Source organism: Dysidea avara, chromosome 4, assembly GCF_963678975.1.
Source record: "Dysidea avara chromosome 4, odDysAvar1.4, whole genome shotgun sequence".
Lineage (NCBI taxonomy): Eukaryota > Metazoa > Porifera > Demospongiae > Dictyoceratida > Dysideidae > Dysidea > Dysidea avara.
Window position 1 is genome coordinate 46,074,176 of NC_089275.1, and position 21,156 is coordinate 46,095,331.

Consider the following 21,156-nt stretch of genomic DNA (forward strand, 5'->3'; position numbering starts at 1 on the left):
CATTCTTCATATCAGCTGCTTCAATGATGTTCAGTTCATTTTCATATTTTGGGTCCAGTAACTGTAGTCCTAGGTCATACCAGTGGTTAGCTACTGATGGTACCACGTGATTTACTAGATGTCTCAATTCAGGACGATCACACCCTAAAAAGATAACAGAGATAATGTTTAAATGTCAGCGTTACGCAGCGTTAACTATGGTTGCCCTTACTGACCACTTGCATTGATCCTCGCTTGAGCCATTCTAGTACGTGTTAACCATAATGACCTCTATCCGAAATGACGTCACGGCATAAAATGACCGGAAGAGAAAACAAGGAAGAGAAAACAAGTCGCTGATGAGGAATCTACAGGTGATGCTAGTAAACAAGGCGCTAAGGAACCGGTCAAGATGACTGTGGCGGAACACGGAAAGAGCTGCTGGCACGAAACTTAGACACGACGGGCAGAAAGGCTGAGTTGGTATCAAGACTAGAAGGTGCGTGAAGGGCTCCGATGAAACAGACTCAGGACAACCTCCATCAGCTAAAAAGGCGAAAGTGGATTCAAGTATGTTGAACGTGTAAACCACGTGTAGTGCGTAAGAGTGCTAATTGTACATCACCAAGTGATCAGGTGGATACTTGGTTATGACCTGACAATTCAACAACACATAGACTACAGCAAGATGTAGAATATTTGATATGAATGCTTGTGTTGATTGTGTTTGGTAACTGCAGAATTCATTTAAAATTTTAAGTTTATCACTTTCCAGGTACCCAGCATGTGACGTGCAGTTAAACATAAAATTATTCACTCTTATAGCATGAAGGAATTCTGTGAATTGTGTGTGGTGTTCAGCAAGATGCCGTGCAGTTTAAGGGTTTTCTTTTCTCCCATTTGTTTAGTTCACTAAAAGGTTGTAGCACAAGTTGGTACCAGAACTTCATAAGTCTTCAATTTCCAGTTCTCCATTCTATTGTACTGTAAAGCTGTGAACGCACAAACTTGTTTATTAGTTTATCATCCCAATATTAGTGGACAGGCAGATTTTTAAAATTAATTAACTAGGTATTAGGTAGCTCATGTGACTCAAAAATGCAACATTCTTAGCTAGTTTCTAGCTTAAAATGTGTAACATCTGCTTTCAACCAATATGTTACAAAAAAATTGATATATCTGTTGGAAAGGAATGGCCGACTTGGGTGGAGATAAAAGCTAATAACACAAGTAGCGTAAATCGCCATTTATCGAACACATTTCAATGATCACTTATAATTCCTCACCACAACAACACAGCTTCCAATTTGGACTATTCAACTTAGCAGCCTTTGGTCTCTCTGAATACCAAGTTGTAAGTAAATCACACCAACACATTGCGAGTTATGTACGAAACAGTAGAGCCTATCATTTACCACTCCTCAAACACCGGTACGTATTATCGAACAGCCGTACTTCACTCAATGACCAATTTTCGAACAATTCCCACATTCCAATGAATAACATACTAGGGAATTACCCTGTCACTTTGAGGTTTCTATGGGATATCCAACTACCGGATAAAAATCTGTGACATATTTTATGGAGATTGAATATGTCGTTCACGAGTTATTCAAGTTACACTGAAACCATGGTTGTTATATGCGCTACCGTTTTGCTCATAACTTGAGGCCTGCTGGTTCGATTTACTTAAAACTTGGTACTCAGGGAGAACAAAAGACTCCTCTATTGAATGACCCAAACTGAAAGTACGTGCGTTGTTGTGGTGAGAAGTTATAGACGTTTGTTAAAATAATTGTAATTTGCTCGCTTTGTGCCACCGCATATCCACTAGAGCCTCTGGAGCCCTTTACCAATAGAAACCACTGAAGAAAACTGTTGTAGATGTTGTATTGGTGGTCCATACAGCTCAAAAGGTCTTTATAATTAGTTAGTGTTTATTGGTTTTGGTATGTTGAGTAGCTTGTCTAGTGTGTTAAGTTCGATAATACGTACCATTTGATAATAGGCGATTTACGCTATAAGGAAAAGTTTAAAATTAGGGATTATAGAAAAAAAGTAGGGAAACAAGGGAGGTTGCTTACACCTGCAGATATACTAGTGGAGGTCGCCATAGTATATCTGCAGTTGTAGGTGACCTCTCTTGTTTCCCTACCTTTTTCTATGATCCCTAACCAATCTTAAATTCAGAATTTTTTTTCTTATACATGTTTGTTTACTTATAATTATGACTGGTGAACCTGTACATACCTCATCAAAAGAAAGAATGGTGCCTGCAGAGTTACTGTTTTCGTCTGAGCGTGTGCCCTAGCTATCAGTTGCTGAAATATTGAAGTGGCCATATGCACTATGCTTCATTTTCACCTGTTTTCAGCCCATTACACAGTGTTACAACCGAAGGACACTATGAGAAGGACCTCTGCAATCAATCCAGTCACTACGTAAAACTCGGATGATTCCCCTTACAAACATACTTAGGGAAGTCATCATGTGGCACTACCACAAATTGACACCTTGTATTGTCAGCAAATATGAATGGGACACAAAGAAGTAGAGGTGTTCGGCTGTATCGGCTTTGTTTTTGCATATCGGTATTGGATCAGTAAGACGTGTAAACAAGCAGCAGATACAGGTAATAGTTATACCAAGGCTGTGAGGAATTTTACTGATATACACACCCGAATACCGAGGGCCACAGGCCTGAGGGGTAAAGTGTATATATCAGCAAAATCCTGACACAGTTGTGGTATAAGTGATATATACCACTCAGGGCACACTCACCTGATAGGTGAAAGAACTACAGATCATTCACCCCATTTATTTTATACACTAGCATCTGATGATCAATTGTGGTTTCAATGACATGGGCAAATAGCTCTCAGAACATTATTCCTATGTCATTATGTTTCAGAAACTTTCGATTGTGCGATATCGATTTTTGGAGTGTAAAGTTTTAATACAACATTAAACCTTTGCTATTGTGGCAGTAAGACATTAAGTTAAGTACTTAGGACTATAAGCTACTCACCTAGTTGTCATATTCTTCTTGTTTCTTGGTCTGCTCAATGGCTGACATGTCCCTCACGCAGTGGGTAGAAATAGGCATTCACGCATCGTCCAAGCAATTGTTTTACAGATCAGTTGTCTTAGAATGTAGTTTAGTTATTGTCAAATCATATAAACTTCGCAACTATACTGAGCCTTGAGCCTCAATAAAACGAGTCAAAGCGTTCATACTGAATATGTGAGTTTAACCCTGACTGGCGCCTTTGAATGCCCACGCTAAAGTGGTATATATTAGGGCTGAGTGATATTATCTTTTTAGCAATATATCGCGATATTTTGAAATTTCGATATCGCAATATTTCATTATTAACTATCGTGGTACCTCGCCTGTGCATTACTGTCATTAAAATCCATTTGTTATGCAGTACTCCTTGTAAGTGATAACCTTGTTACCCCTGCAGAGAAGTATGAACACCATAACATAACCGTGGTGCAATAACTGTTACTGTAAACAGGCTAGTTTGCTATCACCTATAAGGACTTCCTGAAGGAATGCTGAGCAATCCACTATGGAGCACCAGACTTATTTGTAAGTATCGTGAATAGTGGCATTAGTATCGATCGTGATACTAAAATGGCAGTATCGCTCAGCCCTAATATATATATGCATATACATCTCTTTATGGGCACTCGTGCTCTAGTAATATCCTAGCAACGCCTGTTTATGTAATGTCACAGTCCCATGCTGTCACTTATTAACTAAATTTAGAGTGCAAATTGTTAGAGAAAATGTCCATGCTGCATATCAGATCGGCTTTGTTTATTGGCTTGATAATATTATTTTGTATCGGTTATCGGAATATCAGCTAAAACTTGTATCGGTGCACTTGAGGACACTGGTAAGTCCATGAAGCATGCATTGTACATACTATGGTATGTCAAAAGGCACCAGTTGGACTGAAGCGATGTTGAACAGTGAAAAAATCAAGCTCATAGTCTTAGCCGTTATCAAGTTACGCTTGTCTGAAGGCATCAGTATGTAGGTCATGCTCAGTCAGTCAGCAGAAAATTCCTGTAAATAAAATAAAGTTTTAGAATTTTTATCAACTTATTGGAAGCATTTTGGATCGTACTGAAGACACTTTCAGGCTTGGTTATGCCTAACCAATACTGCCAAGGTACTAGGAAGGTATTGTTTTTGGGTGATATTTTTGGCCAGAAAAACACAAACCTCCATGTTCCCTAATATACAGTACGGTAGTACTGTATAATTTTTTATTGTATTTGTTAATCGGTTGAAGCTTCAAAATGGACACCATGACACTTGTCCATAATCCCATTTGTATTAGTGTACACATTTAGACCCCTGAAATAAGGACACCTTGATAATAAGGACACTTGTCCATGATCCTATTTGTAATAGTGTAGACCCCTGAAATAAGGACACCTCACTAATAGCCATGATTCTAAGGTGTCTGAAATACAGTGTACTATAGAGAGGTTAACCAATCTACCAACACTCTCCTGCTATATCATTTTGTTATTGTGTGAACAGCTGATGATGGCAAGACTGCAGCTGCTCAACCTAATAAGGAAGAAGAGGCAGCTGGTAGTAGTAGTGATTATGATAAAGTTGTGGCCAAGTTGAAGAGTGGAGAACAGAAGAAACGAACACCAAAAGTTAGTATAATTGTGTGAGTGTGTAAAATAATTGAATGTGACCGTCTAAGCCAAAACCCACCTTGTTCGCATTTTTTAAAACTTTATCTACAGTGTCCAAGGAATGGATCACCAAAGTTTCAGCATATTGTGGTGAGTAGTATTTGAATTATAGTGCTACACAGTAGGAAGAGCAAGGAAATCAATTTGTACAGCAACCCTATTGAAATTAAACTACAGGCGCTGACATTCCCAGCCATAACTTCCGTTTGGATTAGTCTACAACATTGGGATTTGGCTTAAAATGTTCACCATAGATTTTCAAGGTATAGTTTTAGCCCTGTAGTCACTTACGCATGTGGGTATGAACACGGTTTAGTTGAAGAATTGATGACGATCTTGTTTACGTTTTACTGCATCATAAACAAATGCATGTGGCACGCATACTGTTGGGGCTACAGAAACGAAATGAAGATTTTCAGACTCTTCATGAACAGGCAAATAAGATGGTGTATAGTTTTAATCAGTTTGAGTATTCTCTGAGAAATGGCCCAATCAAAACTTATGTATTTTTCTTTGTAGGGTCCCCTTTTTTCTAAATTTCATTTTTCTCAATACACATGTCACATACTTGTGCAAACTGGTCAGGTTTTTGCTGAGACGGTCACAAATAGCAGCCATACTACCTGAAACTGCAACAATAATAGCTAGCTAGCACAGCTGATTATATATAAATTGGGAAGACCAGGCCAACGTTTCAACGTCCTGTTCCAGAGTCCCAGAGGATCTGCTTGTTCTAGATTGCTAGAACCTGAGTAGTGTGCTAGTGTCTTCTGATATCTCTCTACAGGGTAATTGTTTCAAGCTGATCTCTCTACAGGGTGACTTGTTTTTAACTGATTGATAAGGCTATGTTTCGTGGTGCATACATGTGTGTGTGTGCTTGTATGTGTTATGTAAGTTAATAGTATTTGACATACAATATTATAATCCACTACAGGTTGACCAGATGGTACCTGGTGCCCATGGTTACACGGTGGTTGATGACTGGGACTGTATGTTCAACCAAACTAACATCGGACAGAACAACAACAAATACTACCTGATCCAAATGTTACAGGGAGCATTCCAGATGTATTATGTGTGGAACAGATGGGGCCGAGTGGTAAGTGTGTGTTGTGTTAGGGGTGTGTAAAGGGCTTTGGTACATCCCTAGATTGGAGGATCAAGTCTCCACAGTGTCTGGGATTTTTCCTGCATTCATTGGAGTTTTAATTACCTTTATAGGCTTTAGTGGTAGGCCCTTTCCTAGTGGGATTGAGCACTTGTAATGTGTCAAATTTACTGTGTAAATGGTAATGATTTTTTTTTTGTCAAAGTTTGAAGATTTATGCACATTGTAGTAGTTTGTTGTCAAATTTTAAAATTCTCAAGTGTTGCCATTAGCGTAATTATATTGTAGAATTAAAGTATGAGCCCAGACCTGTTAGACTGAAATCTTTGTTCTTATTATGGAGGTGTCTACTATTGTGTCCTTAATTTGGAGAGTTTTTATAAGAGATTTCTTATATGTTCAGTTTACATTTATTGCTTTAGTCTATTTTAGAGGTGTACCGATAATGGGTTCAGCTGTCAGTTATCAGCTATATTGGCCTTGTTTTTTCATATCAGTATCAGATTGGTAACATGTGTAAACAATCAGCAGATACAGGTGTATATTTAAGGGAACTTGTGCTGTAGTAATACCCTAGTAACATCTGTTAATGTAATGTCAGCTGTTGAATAGATTCCAACACTGTCACTATTTAGAGTGTAACTTGTTAGAGAAAAGGTCTATGCCACCATATTGGATTGATAATATATCAGTTATCGGAATATCAACTAAATTCATATTGGTGCACCTCTAGTCTATTTCTAATTAAAAAGCATAAATTTATCTCATCTATAGGGAGAAACAGGTCAGAACGCCATGAAGGGTCCTTTCCGTAGTGTGGACGATGCAGCTAAGGAATTCAAGAAGAAATTCACGGACAAGACAAAGAACAAAAGGGAGAACAGAGACAACTTTGTTCCAGCACCTGGCAAGTACACATTGTTAGAAATGGATGATGATGATGATGACGATGTGAGTTGATTGGCTAGATTGTGTAACCCCTGGTAACTGAAATACAAGTACGAAATTCACTATTCATGTTTCCAACTAGTAATTGATCCAATTAATGAGCAGCACTGAGCTTGGTGTTATTTTGTTTCTTTTGCTCTGTCTTTCTGCCATCATCATGGCTAATCTGTTGAGTCACACTGAAGGGTTTGTGTTTTTGCTGGGACCCCAAATCATTAGTATAATAAGGACACTATAAACTTAGTACATGAATCACTAGAACATATGTATTTCCCGATGGTGTCTGCATCCAGCTTATATAGATCCCCACAGTATACGTGTGTTTACCCTATGATGATGTCATGTTACATCACAGGAAACAGGAGCTGTTGTCAAGGGAGACGAGCCTGATGCTCCTCCTAAGAAGGTGAAGGCATGTTCACTGGATAAGCCAACACAAGAATTAGTTAGGATGATCTTTGATAATGACATGTTCAATAATGCCATGCAGAAACTGGAACTGGGTGAGCACTCCACATACACACACGCATGCACACATGCACACATACTCTCACTACACAGTACGCGCACATGCACACAAATGCACAACACGCAGTGACGCACACACTCACTACACAGCGCACATGCACACAAACGTACAACACGCAGTCACACACACACACACACACACACACACACACACACACACACACACACACACACACACACACACACACACACACACACACACACACACACACACACACACAAACACGCATGCACTATATACACTCACTGCAATTTCCTTGTGTAACAATAAACAGCTCCTAAGTCCCTAATAACTGTTGTTAATGACTGCTCCTTTGTTGTTGTTTACCTACTCACAGACACAAAGAAGATGCCCCTGGGCAAGTTAAGCAAGTCACAAATTGCTAAAGGATTTGAGGTGATGACATCTGGTGTACACATGATGTTGATAATGTTATTAGGTGCTGGAGGAGATTGAGGCATTGTTTGCTAAGAAATCAGCCAACAGAGCAAGGCTTTCAGAGTTGAGCTCCCGTTTCTATACCATCATACCTCATGACTTTGGTCGTAAAGTTCCCCCGTTGATCGATGATGAGGAAACATTAAGGAAGAAATTTGACATGTTATTGGTCAGTAATGTCATAATTAATTACATAATAAGGTGATTACCCCACCACAGGTGTTGGGAGATATTGAAATAGCTCAGTCAATGCAAAAAGACCAACAAGAAGCCAGTCAGAAAGAAGAGGTATAAACCATGGTTTATTTTGTGAAGCGATTTTCTTTGCTTTTTGAGTTGCTGTTTCTCATGTTTATTTACTATGTGACTGGTTAAATGTTGTATTGCTGTGTATTATAGCTTGAGGAGGTGCCACACCCCCTGGATATTAACTATGAACTACTACAAACTAGATTGAGCCATGTTGACACAAAGGATGAGAATTATAAAGTTTGTGTTGTGTGTGTTGGTGTGTAGTGTGCGTACATGTGTGTGTGTGCGTAGTGTGCATGTGCGTGTGTGTGCGTGCGTGTGTTGTGTGTGTGTGTGGTGTTAGACCAACAAGACATTTTGTCAATATTTTATAGCTAATATTCATTTCAAATTAACAAATGTGATAAAGCACACTTTTTTATTCAATGAGGATTATAAATTAGAAATTTGATTATCAAAGGAACATTTTTAAATATAGTATGTTCACATTGAGCTAATGCCTCAGAGAACAAGATAATGCTTTTCAGTTTATTAGAGAAATGACAATTAAGGTGCGAAGCTTGTGGTTTGGCTCCATCAACAATTTTAAGAAAGGAATGTATCTTTTGCTGTTTTGCCCATTGGAATATTATGTACAAAAGCAGCAGCTGATAGATAGGGTTACTGATCTGATTATCAGTGTAACAGTAGTGTGTGTTTGTGTTATATGTAGTGTCAGAGGAGAACAGGAGCAGCACTTGTGTGTTCTGTGTAGCACATATCACAGTACAAAGTGTCTATCTTTTTCCCCTCAACAGATCATAGAAAACTATATCAAGGCCACGGAAGACAAAACATGGCAGAAGGTACAACTGTTGGATGCATGGGAAGTAGACAGAAGTGGAGCGGTATGGTATTCCAATTACTGCACACTGTTAATAATATGAATTGTGTGTAGAACACAAGGTTTGAATCACATGATCATCTGGTGAATCGACGGTTGCTATGGCATGGCACCAACGTTGCTGTGGTGGCAGCCATTTTGAAGAGTGGTCTACGCATCATGCCACATTCTGGGGGACGTGTTGGCAAAGGAATTTACTTTGCATCTGAGAATAGTAAATCAGCTGGTTATGGTGAGTACATGATATTAAGTATGTGTCAAATTAAATTTCTAATAATTTATTGTGCAAGAGTCATAAACTTGTAAGGAATCTCTTAGTTTGATGAGATATGCATTCGTACTTGTGTATTGTGTATAGTGTTGTAATGTAATTACAGTTGGTACGACTAATGACTCAATTGGGGTGATGTTTCTTGAATTTTGCTGTCACCATTAATCATCTGGTTGGCTGAAATGTTTACTCTCTTGAGAAAAATTCCGCTTTCAACTTTTAGCTGTTTTTCAGGATCCAGCTCAGCTTGTACATGGTATAGAGTGCACATCATGATGCCGGGCTGCAAGAGCTCAAGAAGGCAGGAAGACGGGATAAGCATTCAACATAGTCCTTGATCATAGTTTCTAACTTCCTGTTTCACAAACTTAGTATTATTGCAGAGCCCTAGTTGGACAGATAGTAGGACAAGAAATTGGCTAATGAACTGAACTTGCTATTTTGATGATAGCCAGTGCCATAGTACTTTAATTGCATTCAGTCAGTGTTTTATTTCAGGCCATGTTATGTATATACACAGCTTTGTACCAGTACCAGCAGTATAAGTTACATCACTTGTACTGCTAGTATAGTGTACAGTTAGCTATACATGGTGGCAATAAAATAATGTACCAGTGTATCAGCACATGTACCATAACTTGCTTTATTTTTGTTGTCATAATTTTCGGGTTTTCCGTATGCAAAAATGTGACCTGGATTTGCGAAAAGGGGTCTTCCACACACATCATGCAAACCAACTTTGATGATTCATAACTTGAGATTGAAAAACTCTAGACTTGAAACTTAGTTAGTAGTGAGCACCAACATGGCTTAATGGATGAGGAACATTGCAGATTTATATGTTACTTGTTATGGTCTCATTCATAGAACTGGATGTGTGAGAAGACCCCTTTTCACAAATTATATGAATATTTAATTTCTTGTACAAAGTTTTTGCACAAATTTTTTTAACTGTGGCTTACTGCTATTAGCTAATAATTATACTATAGTTGCGTAATTTGCTCTTTTTTTCGTTGTAAAATAATTTTCGTATGCAAAAATTTTACATGAAATTTTTATCACAAAAATTTTTTGCATGAAAATAAAGTGAATTACGGTAGCTTTCAACTAAGACATAATAAGCAGCAAGAACAAAAGTTGGTTCTGCTATGCTATTTCCACAATATTGCCATATATTATTAATAACCTTTGGTGTTTCACTCAACATTCAGATAAAAGGATACTTAATGATCAGTGGCGGATACAGAGGGTTGCAATGGTTTCAGCTGAAACCCCCTCTGAAAATAGCGCGCCCCCCAAATTTATTGACGAGTCGTCGTGTGGGTGATAATATCGCCACGAGTTATCAATAATCATCTGGTTGGCTGAAATGTTAACTCTGCTGAGAAAAAATCCACTTTTAATTTTTAGCCGTTTTTCAGGATTCAGCTCAACGTGAACATACTATAATGGCTGCATAAATTATATAATACAGTACTAACTACATAGTGACAAGTTACTAATATAATAGAACATACATGTACTGAAAATTATGTATATGTACAGGTAATTCTTACTATGGTGATTTGTTGATTGACTAATAGTACTCTACTTCTAATTCTTGTATATAACATTTCCTCCTCGTACTATTGATTCGTTCAACTGCTCTCTTCACATTACCATTGTCCCTTAGAGAGGGAAAAAGCCACAATTTAGTAATGATGTTGTTGTAGTGTATGCTTTTTATTATAATTATGGCTGACTCTTCATTTATTGTACCATCACCATACAGGTACAGTATCTTTAGTGTCTTGTTATTAGTAATGGCTAGAGCAATTGCTATGGCTCCATCTTGACCTATAGCATTGTTACTCATGAGCAGTACCTCCAGTGAGGCGTTGTGTAGTAAACTGTTTGCAATTGCTCTAGCTCCTGTGGATGTGATTTTACAATTATTAATGTTCAGTTTCTTTAGTGTCTTGTTATTAGTAATGGCTTGAGCAATTGCTGTGGCTCCATCTTGACCTATGGGATTGAAACTCGTGTCTAGTACCTCTAGTGAGGTGTTGTGTAGTAAACTGTTGGCAACTGCTATAGCTCCAGTGGATGTGGTGTTATTCCTAATGATGTACAATACTCTCAGTTGGTCAGTGTTTGTTACTGCAGTGGAGATGTCCCTCACACTAGTATTATGGTTACCATCTAACTTCAGAGTATGTGGCTGAAGGTGAGTGATGATGTCACCAATGAGAGGTGATGATGCTGAACTGAGGTAATTCTGATTAAGATTAATTACTATTACCTCTTCTTTGTTAGCTTTGTCCCCACAGAGGTAGTGATGTAGTAGGTTGATGCCATTATCTCCAATGTAACACTCCTCCAGGTTTAGTTCCTTCCAGTTTCTGTGTGATCTTGATAAGAAGAAACCCAGGGACACCACCTGGTGTGGGAGGAACCTGTGGGTACTAATGTTAATCCTGCCACTATCAAATGATTTGGACAAGATGCCACAGAACTTGTCATCCTGAGCCTCTTGGAAACACTGGAACAAGTAGAGAACCTTCACTGGGTCCTTCAAGATGTCTTGTGAGATAGAAGTTGATCTATTATCGGATGGTCCAGTCTGAGGAAGTGAGTAATCATTTCTAATCATATTATGCTGTTCAAAATTTGATAGGTAGTGTCTTAAAGAAATACACTGTCCACTGGTTATGCCACAATACATGATCCACATGTTGGAGAGACGGGCACTCTTACTATCTGGATCATACTCTGTAACTAAAAATGACTCCTCCAGGAGTGTGTACACCTTATTTTCTGGTAAGGTTGCTACATATTTGGCAGCAAAATATTCTTGTATTCCCAAGTGTAGGAAGTTGAAGGATTTGGTTGGAGTACCAATTTCATCTGAACAATAACATTCAACAGATTGTAATAGTCCATAACAAGTGGGATCATCCCTGCACATGTCAGGTAAGTCATTCATTGTGAATACTATTTTGTCCTCTACAAGACCATCAAATGCAACTTTCTGTAGTTGTTGTAGTGTTTGCTGAAATGGCTGTGGTAAGTGTTCCACTTTGTTGATGTGTTCATCCTCAGTGATCTTCCCTGTCCTCTTAAGATGACGACAGACTGTGTGCAGGATAAAGCTTGCAAACATTTTGGTAGCAGTTTGTGGAAGGGATCCTAGTAGACACAGAAATACTATGATTGCCATGTTTAATGGAATGTAACATTATGCATCAATGTTGGGATATTGTTGAAAATGTATCTTTAGTGCTCGTAGTTTAGAAGGAGAAGTCTTCAAAGCATCATCAATGTATTGTTCCCTACTAGATTTCTCAAATCCAAGAACTTCTATTCTTCTGTGAACATATTGATGTAGACAAGCTGAAGCAGACGGTCTTGATGTCACCACTACTCATGATTTAGGTAGAATGTCCCCATCAATGAGTTTCCTAAAGAAAGATGTGTGGCGTAGTTTATTACTGAGTTCATCAAATCCGTCAATAATGAAGGTCACTCCATCTCCTGTAGTGGTGTGTAAATAGCTCAAAACGGGTTGTACCTGATCTGCAGGTAGTGTATATTTCACCAGCGATACTATGTTAGTAATCTTCTGTACATTGGGGTCCCTTAACATCAGTAATAGTAGCAGTATATCTGATGTGAGCAGTTTATTGTTAGCCCACTGTAAACAGATCTCCTTAGCCAGTGTTGTCTTCCCAATTCCAGGGTGACCCTCTATTAGGATACTAATAGGACATTGACCATCTGAAGTGATAGGAGTGAATATTTGATGAATATTGTCCAGTTTAATTGATGATGTTAGTTCAGGTATTTTGTGTATGTCTTCCTTAGTACATATCCTAGCTGCCATTGTTGTGTCTTCTTCACTTTGTAACTGCAATATTTTCTGATGTAATAGGGATAAGTTGGTAAAGGATTTAGCATGAAATGGAGACCATGGGTCTTGTTCTGCTGAAGATTTCACCAATCCTTTACGTCGATACCTTTCCTTGATATTGTCAATAGCCTGTGGTAACTGTTCACCACCTACAGGACCTACACACATACAGACATCACCCAAGACATATTATTGCAGTACAGGTGTAATATATAACATACACATGTGCTATTCAGTGTAGAATGAACATTTGTGATCCAGTGTGGAAAAACTAGCCTATTTAAAAGCATCGAGAAATGCTGGTTTTATGTATTCAGTGTGTTGTAGCTTGCCATTGTCCATGTGAAACAGTGTAAGAAGTAGTCTATCTAATGATGTCTATCTACCAACTAGGAAGTCACCTCTTTTGTGGTGAGAAATGCTATTAACAGCACACTTGGTAATATCTTGGTATACAGTAGAATTTGTGTCTAAGCTGGTCTCAATTGAACCAAAATTTCTTGGCCTTAGTACTGTAGGCGTGGTTGGTGAATTAGTAACTGACCAGGAGCTACACACATACATACTGTATGTCATTACGATGTAGTATTTTAGTACAGGTAACATCTGTATGTGCTATTACACATGCCTTTACATGAGAAATAAAGGCCATAATATAGAACCCGTATTAAATTTCTGGGCAGGTAAGCTTTGGTTAATATGTGCCGGTTTGAAATACGGGCAGGGGCATATGGAGGGGGGTTTCCAAGGATTTCAGGAACCCCCTGTGGATTTTACACACTACTTGTAACATTAAGAAATTGAAACTTCAGGTTTCCAGAATCTGGAATCTGTCATGGAACAGGACACTTAACAACAGTTTCTCACATGATAGCAACACTTATAGCATTGTTCTGAATTATGATTTTGGTGAAAAGATCGAGATACCCTAATAAAGCAGTCAGGCAATATAATATAACAGTCACTTAGCTGTAGTGAAAACCCCTTTTCAAAATTCCTATGTACGCCCCTGACGGGTGAAGCAAGTTTATAAGGATGTGGTAAGTGCCTTTACCAATGGGCCCTACGGGAATCAAACAGCTGAAAACAACACAGCTGGCCTTCTAAGCTACCATAACAAATTCCTTAGAGTTGAAAGGGGCGTGACTGTATATATGCAAACAAAAATTGAGGTTTGCTTTGAACAGCTGAAATTGAACAGCTTTGAGGTTTGCTTGGAGAATTTGTATAATAAAATGTTATAAGACAAACTATAAAACAGAAGATACTTCTGGCATTATTAGTGGGTGAAAGTGGTTTATTCGAGGTAGGTTTTCTTAGCAGTGCATAGCAACGTAATTACAGAATCACATCAATTACATTATTATAATTCAGTTGATAATTTTGTATATAGCAACAAAGCAAAACCCAAAATAAATATTAGTTTAGTACATTATTAATTAATTCCAGTTAGGTTTGTTTGCTGCATGGCGACTGGTTTTAGAAGTAGAAAACATCAATTTGTTTGTAACATAATCATGACTGCAAACCTGTGCATATTATATCAAAAGACAGAATAGCTTAATCCTTTTGTCTGAACATGTATCCCAGCTAAGTGAAGTGGCCCCTACGCTACTTATGTTCAGTTCGTTACACACAGCATTAAAAATGAAGAACAGTACAAGAAGCGCCTCTGCAATCAATCCAGTCACTACAAAAGTACAGACGATTCCCATTACAGATGCAGGGAAGCCAATATGTGCTAACACAAATCGACACCTTGAACTGTCAGCGAAGAGAAATGGGACACAAAGGAGAACAAAGGTAAGTCTATTATGAGTGCATTATACGTACTGCTATGCCAAAAGGCACCTGTCAGGCTGAAGCGACATCAAACAGTGAAAAAATCAAACCCGTAACCTTAGCTGTTATTGCCCATTTTATGAAGCTGATATTAGCAAGGTACTATAGCTAATGCATCAATGTCAAGAGTAGTGATGGGAGATATTGATATTTTGCTATATGATTGTCATGAACAAGTATCATGAATATCACGATTATTGTCCACTCAACTCTTGTATTGAAAAACACTAAACATATCATGAATTGTTAATTAAACGGAAAAGTTACACTGAAAATTTACAAATATTTCTCTGACTATCACGATTAATTCACGATAATTGCCGATTTCAATTATCGCTAATCAATGAAAAGTACATGATGTTGATTATTGCCAATAAAATAATCACGATTATCACGATAATTGAATAATTGCCTATATCCCTAGTCAAGAGATAAAACTTAGAAACGTGACAGCAGTAGCACCTCTGTAATACTGTCTTTATTATCAAGTGCTGCAATGGTCATTATCGTATTTCTGGCTTCATCAAGTGTTTTAATATTTTGTAAGGCCCTTACCTCAGTTGTTGCATCTTTTCTGGCATCCTTGATGATCATTTTGTATTGCATCAGTTAGTATCAAGACACACGGTAGTGTGTTGTGCGGCCCAAGAAACTGGCGCGCCACACCGTGAGTATATTGACAGGAAGAAAGAAAATGCAATATTCACACCTATGTAGCTCTGTGATCCCTTATCCAATTGGAACCAAATTTGCTACAGAAGTGCCGGCCAGATAGGGGAGTCTACACTCCAAATTTGAAGCAAATCGCTCCACACAGTTCTGAGATATGAGCGACCAAAATTTCATTTTAATTTCTTCGTTTTTTTTCATTTCGCACACATTGCAAAATCCACCATAAAACACGAATTCGTGCTCCAATCGGGCTGAAATTTGGTACACTTAACGGGCTCATTACAGCAGATCTCAGTACCACGTTTGGTAGGAATCCGATGAACATTCATGGAGTTATGACCAATTATTCACGTAAAAGAGATCAGCTACAAACAAGTCACCCTGTAGAGAGTTCAGCTAGAAACAAACTACCCTGTAGAAAATTCAGCCAGCGGCGGAGGAAGTAGTTGATATGAGGGGGGGGCTCTGCTGGGCTGACCCAGACTTATTTCTATAGTTTGGTAAGGTGAGACCAAAAAAAAAAAAGGTCACAACCAACTGACAAGAGTTTTCCACCTCACCAGCTACCATTTCTAGCTGATAAACTACATAAAAATCCTTACATAGCTCGCTACACACTGACTACTTTATTAGAGTGACTGCTCTATTAGAGTATCTCGATCTTTATCACGGTCTTCAAGAAAGATAATTTCGGTGTGATATCATTCTGAGGGGGGGCTAAGCCCCCCCTTCAGCAGACCGAAGGGGGGCTTTAGCCCCCTAGCCCCCCCCCCCCCCCCCCCTTTCCGCCGCCTATGAATTCAGCTACAAACAAATCACCCTGTAGATAGATTAGCTAGAAACAAGTCGTTTGTAGAGAGATCAGCTAGAAATAGGTCACCCTGTAGAGAGAGATCAACTTAAACAACATCACTGAGTTCAGTTACAAACAAATCACCCTGTAAAAGTTCAACTACAAACAGATATCCCTGTAGGGAGTTCAGCTAGAAACAAGAAACCCTGTAGAGAGAATCCTGTAGAGAGTTCAGCTGCAAGCAAATCACCCTGTAGAGAGTTCAGTACATTTCAAGTCCCCTAGTAGAGAGATCAGCTGCAAACAAGTTATCCTGTAGGGAATAATTTGCATGTAATATACGTAATAGTTATACCACGGAGACGAGTGCTTTGCCTGATATATATGCACAAGCACGAGGGCTGCAGGCCCGAGTGCATATATACAGGCAAAGCACGAGTGCCCGTGGTATAACTAATATGTTCTACTTGGCAAAATCTTTAGTTGCTATACCCTTCTCTTACATAGGGAACCAAGTAAGCCGTGATTGTGAGATTGAATTTTACCAAACAAACTGTGATTGTGGGATTTAATTTTAACACATTAAACAGTAGTTTGATTTTATTACTGCTACTATAGCAATTTTAAGAGACTAGTGTTAATTATGTTACTTTAATTGCTACATTTACTAAAGTGAAAAACAAACTACTGTCGATGTATTAAAATTGAATCCCACAATCACAGGTTGTTTGGCACAATTCAATCCCACAATCACAGGTTGTTTGGCAGAATTCAATCCCACAATCACAGCTTGCTTGATTCCCTATATAAGAGAAGAGGATAACAGTATAACATCAAAGAAATCTGATGATTTCTGGATATAGTGTGCACTCCTATTAGGTGTGCAATGTCTCAAGTTAACGAGATATACGCACTGGTGGACTGGTGGCAGTGCGTATATCTCGTTAAGGCAGTGCGTATAGTGCGATATACACACTGGTAGCAGTGCATATATCTCATTAACATTTTGAGTCAGTGCGATATGTGATATATCTCATTAACATTTTGAGTCAGTGCAATATGTGATATATACATATACCACTTTAGCGTGGGCATTCAAAGGCACCACTCAATGTTTAACTTGCATATTGCCCAGGCAATATCATGGGAAAGCGGTTTGCCAATGACTTTGATACCCAGCCAGTTCAAAGAATTGATGCTCTTTGACTCGTTATATTGAGCGACATAGAGCTTTGTATTGTGGGACTCATTTTTGTAGTGGTTGGTAAGCTTAGTACATTTGTTAAGATAGACTAGTTAGTTGTTACTAAAGGATAATGAAGGCACAAAGCAATTGTTTGGGCGATCGTGGATGTATATTTCTACCCACCGCGTACCAGCCTTTGAACAGACCATGGAACAGCAAAGCTACTACTGCTACGTTGAAATAGGTCAGTAACTTATAGTCCTAAGTACTTAACTTAAAAATAATAACTTACTTACTGTCCCAATAGTGAAGTTAGTTGGCTTAACTTAGTACAAAAATGATAGCAATATAAACTCCATCCCACAATCGCAAGTTTTCTAACATTGCATGTTGAAGCATAGTAATGTATTAATGACATTTTAACGTATGGACAACATTTTGATGGCTATTACCCCATGCTATTAAAACCACGATCGATCTTCAGATGCTACTGTATAAAACAAATGGGATGAGCTCTCATTAGTTCTTTCACCTATTAGGTAAGTGCGCCCCAAGTGATATATATCACTTATACCACGGCTGCTTGGGATTTTGCTGACATATACACCTGCAGCCTTTGGGCCTGCGGCCCTCGGGCTTTGGGTGTGTATATCAACAAAATCTCTCGCAGCCATGGTATAACTATTATATATGCACTGGCTTTCCTTTGATCTGAGGTGTGAAAGTGGTACATATATATTGTATATTTACTGATAAATCAAAAATAGTTAAAGTATTAAAATCTTATTTAAAACTTTTTCTTCTTCCTGTGGTAAAGAAAAAAAGATAGGTTAAAAATCCCCAAAGCCAGCCATAGGCCGGCTATACAGATACAAAGAAGTGATATCTATTCCAAAACAGCCAAGCTGTAAAAAAAGAGTGCGGCCCCCAAAAAGGCTATGGTGAAAAAAGATGTGAAATCCAAGGTGGTGGCCGTGATGGTGGGTTAATGGCAAAAATTTTATTAATGACAATTCAGGTGAGTTTTGTGCCAAGACCAAGCAGCACCAAATTCACCTGAATTGTCGTTACTAAATTTTTTGCCGTTAACCTACCATCACAGCCACTTCTTGGCCACCATCTTGGATTTCACTTTTTTTTTTCACCTGGGGGCCGCACTCTTTTTTTACAGCTTGGCTGTTTTGGATTAGATTTATGTCTACAACATGCAACTATTGTATGTAAATAAATTAAATTAATTGTATTGAGTCATGGCTTACTATTGACCTACTTGTTTAAAACTTTAACAGTTCATATGACCTCTATTTACAGTGCTGTGAACATGAAAGGTTGCCTCCCAAATTCGTTATTTATACTCCCACAATGGTATAAAAACATTTAGGTAATGTTGATGCTGCTACAATGCTAAATAAATAATCATGGTGTGAGAGATTAATAGGTGATATATGACCCATGATATACTGTATGACGGAAAATGATGAAAAGATTATTATCACATTCCACACACTGGTACAATTTTCAACAGTACATCCAGTTACTACAACAATATTTACTTTACAAATAGTGAACTCTTAATATATATTTAATAGTTATACCACAGCTGCAAGGGATTTGCTGATCAAGACAAACGGTAGTGTGTCGTGCGGCCCAAGAAGCCGGCGCGCCACACCGTGAGTATATTGACAGGAAGAACGAAAACGTCATTTTCACACCTTTGTATCTCGGTGATCACTTATCTGATTGGAACCAAATTTACTACACAGTTGCCCGCCAGCCAAGGGAGTCTACATTCCAAATTTGAAGGAAATCGCTCGAGCCATTTCCGAGATACGAGCTGCCAAAGTTTCGTTTTTTTTTCTTGGTTTTTTTTTTTTTTCTTCTTCTTCGTCTTTTCGCACACTTGCAAAAATTGCTATAACAAGCAAACGCGTACTCCGATCGCCTTGAAATTTGGCACACAGAAAGGGAGTCCAAAGGCGAATCCTAGCATCAAATTTGGTACAAATCCGATGAATGGTTCAGGAGTTATGACCGATTATTCGCGTAAAACAAGATCGATTTGTTGTCACGCCTACAGGGTAAACCGCTTCATGGAATGAGTTGAAAATTGCTATGTAGACTAGATGGAGTAACCATCGTAGGAGTGCCTTTTGGTGGTTTGAAAGGAATCGAGATAAAGACCACGGAGATATGACACAAAACCCAACCTGTGTCACAATTACGCGATCGATTTTTATGAATAAAAAAGTATTAGTTTTCACGCCTACTAGGCAAACCGCTTAGAGCAATGAGCTGAAAATCGGTGTATAGCTGGAATAATCTTCATAGAAAGTCCTTGCAGTAGTACAGAAGAATCGGATTACAAACCACTAAGTTATGATTCGAAAGCCAACTCCGTGTAGCAAATGCGAGATCGAGATACTCTAATAGAACAGTCACGCTAATAGAGCATTCGGCTAATTTATTTACTCCATTATAGAATTTTATTACATCACAAGTTATTCTGTAGGGAGTTCAGCTGCAAACAGTTAATCTTATAGACAGTTCAGCAAGAAGACAGTCACCATGTGGAGAGTTAAGCAAATATACCACTATAGAGATTCAGAACATTACAAGTCACACTGAAGAAAGTTCAGCTATAAACAAGTCATGCACTGTGTAGAGAATTCAGCTACAATTAAGTCACTCTCTAGAGAATTCAGTTACACAGAATTCAGCTACACACAAGTCACTGTGGAGAGAGTTCAGCTACAAACAAATTACACTTTAGAGTGATCAGCTACAAACAAAACACTTTGCAGGGTGTTCAACTGCAACAAATCAATTACCTTTAGAGCGATCAGCAATGAACAAATCAACACAAATCTACCTGTAGAGAGATCAGCTAGAAACAAATCATCCTGTAGAGAGTTCAGCTACAAAAAATCACCCTGTAGAGACATCAACTAGAAACTAGACACAATGTAAGGAGTTCAGCTACAAGCAATCACCCTGTACAGAGTTCAGCTAAAACAAATCAACCTGCAGAGAGATCAGCTACAAACAAATCACCTTATAGACAGTTCAGCTACAAACAAATTACCCTGTAGAGAGATCGGCTACAAACAAATCAACCTGCAGAGAGATCAGCTACACACAAATCAACTTGTATAGAGATCAGCTACAAACAAATCACCCTGTAGAGAGATCAGCTACAAACTAGACACAATGTAAGGAGTTCAGCTACAAGCAAATTACCTTGTAGAGAGTTCATCTACAAACAAATCAACCTGTAGAGCAATCAGCTAGAAACAAATCACCCTGAAGAGAGGTCAGCTACAAAAAATCACCCTGTAGAGAGAAACAAATCACCCTGAAGCGAGGTCAGCTACAAACAAATCAACTTTTAGAGTGATCAGCAACAAACAAACCAACTTGTAGAGAGATCAGCTACAAACAAATCAACCTGCAGAGAGATCAGCTACAAACAAATCAGCTTGTAGAGAGACCAGTTACACACAAATCAACCTGTAGAGAGATAAGCTAGAAACAAATCACCCTGTAGAGAGTTCAGCTACAAGCAAAACACCCTGTAGAGAGTTCAGCAACAAAGAAACCACCATGTAGAGAGTTCAGCTGCAAACAAATCACCTTAT

General features: G+C 38.5%; 3 protein-coding genes across 3 annotated transcripts; 2 read left to right on the forward strand and 1 right to left on the reverse strand.

Annotated features, from left to right (window-relative positions):
* The first annotated feature begins 306 nt into the window (after window positions 1-306).
* Window positions 307-7,938, forward strand: LOC136253908 (protein mono-ADP-ribosyltransferase PARP3-like). Its single transcript, XM_066046567.1, has 7 exons — window positions 307-549; window positions 4,541-4,665; window positions 5,645-5,809; window positions 6,593-6,769; window positions 7,122-7,269; window positions 7,633-7,691; window positions 7,735-7,938. Exons 3-7 carry the CDS (start codon window positions 5,654-5,656, stop codon window positions 7,936-7,938), a joined length of 744 nt encoding a protein of 247 aa, XP_065902639.1. The 5' UTR covers window positions 307-549; window positions 4,541-4,665; window positions 5,645-5,653.
* Window positions 7,939-7,957: 19 nt separating this feature from the next.
* On the forward strand, window positions 7,958-9,304 carry LOC136253909 (protein mono-ADP-ribosyltransferase PARP3-like). The gene is made up of 5 exons (XM_066046568.1): window positions 7,958-8,021; window positions 8,133-8,222; window positions 8,783-8,872; window positions 8,923-9,100; window positions 9,246-9,304. Exons 1-5 carry the CDS (start codon window positions 7,983-7,985, stop codon window positions 9,302-9,304), a joined length of 456 nt encoding a protein of 151 aa, XP_065902640.1. The 5' UTR covers window positions 7,958-7,982.
* Window positions 9,305-10,715: 1,411 nt separating this feature from the next.
* Window positions 10,716-12,338, reverse strand: LOC136253910 (protein NLRC3-like). Its single transcript, XM_066046569.1, has one exon. It carries the CDS (start codon window positions 12,336-12,338, stop codon window positions 10,716-10,718), a length of 1,623 nt encoding a protein of 540 aa, XP_065902641.1.
* Window positions 12,339-21,156: the final 8,818 nt, after the last annotated feature.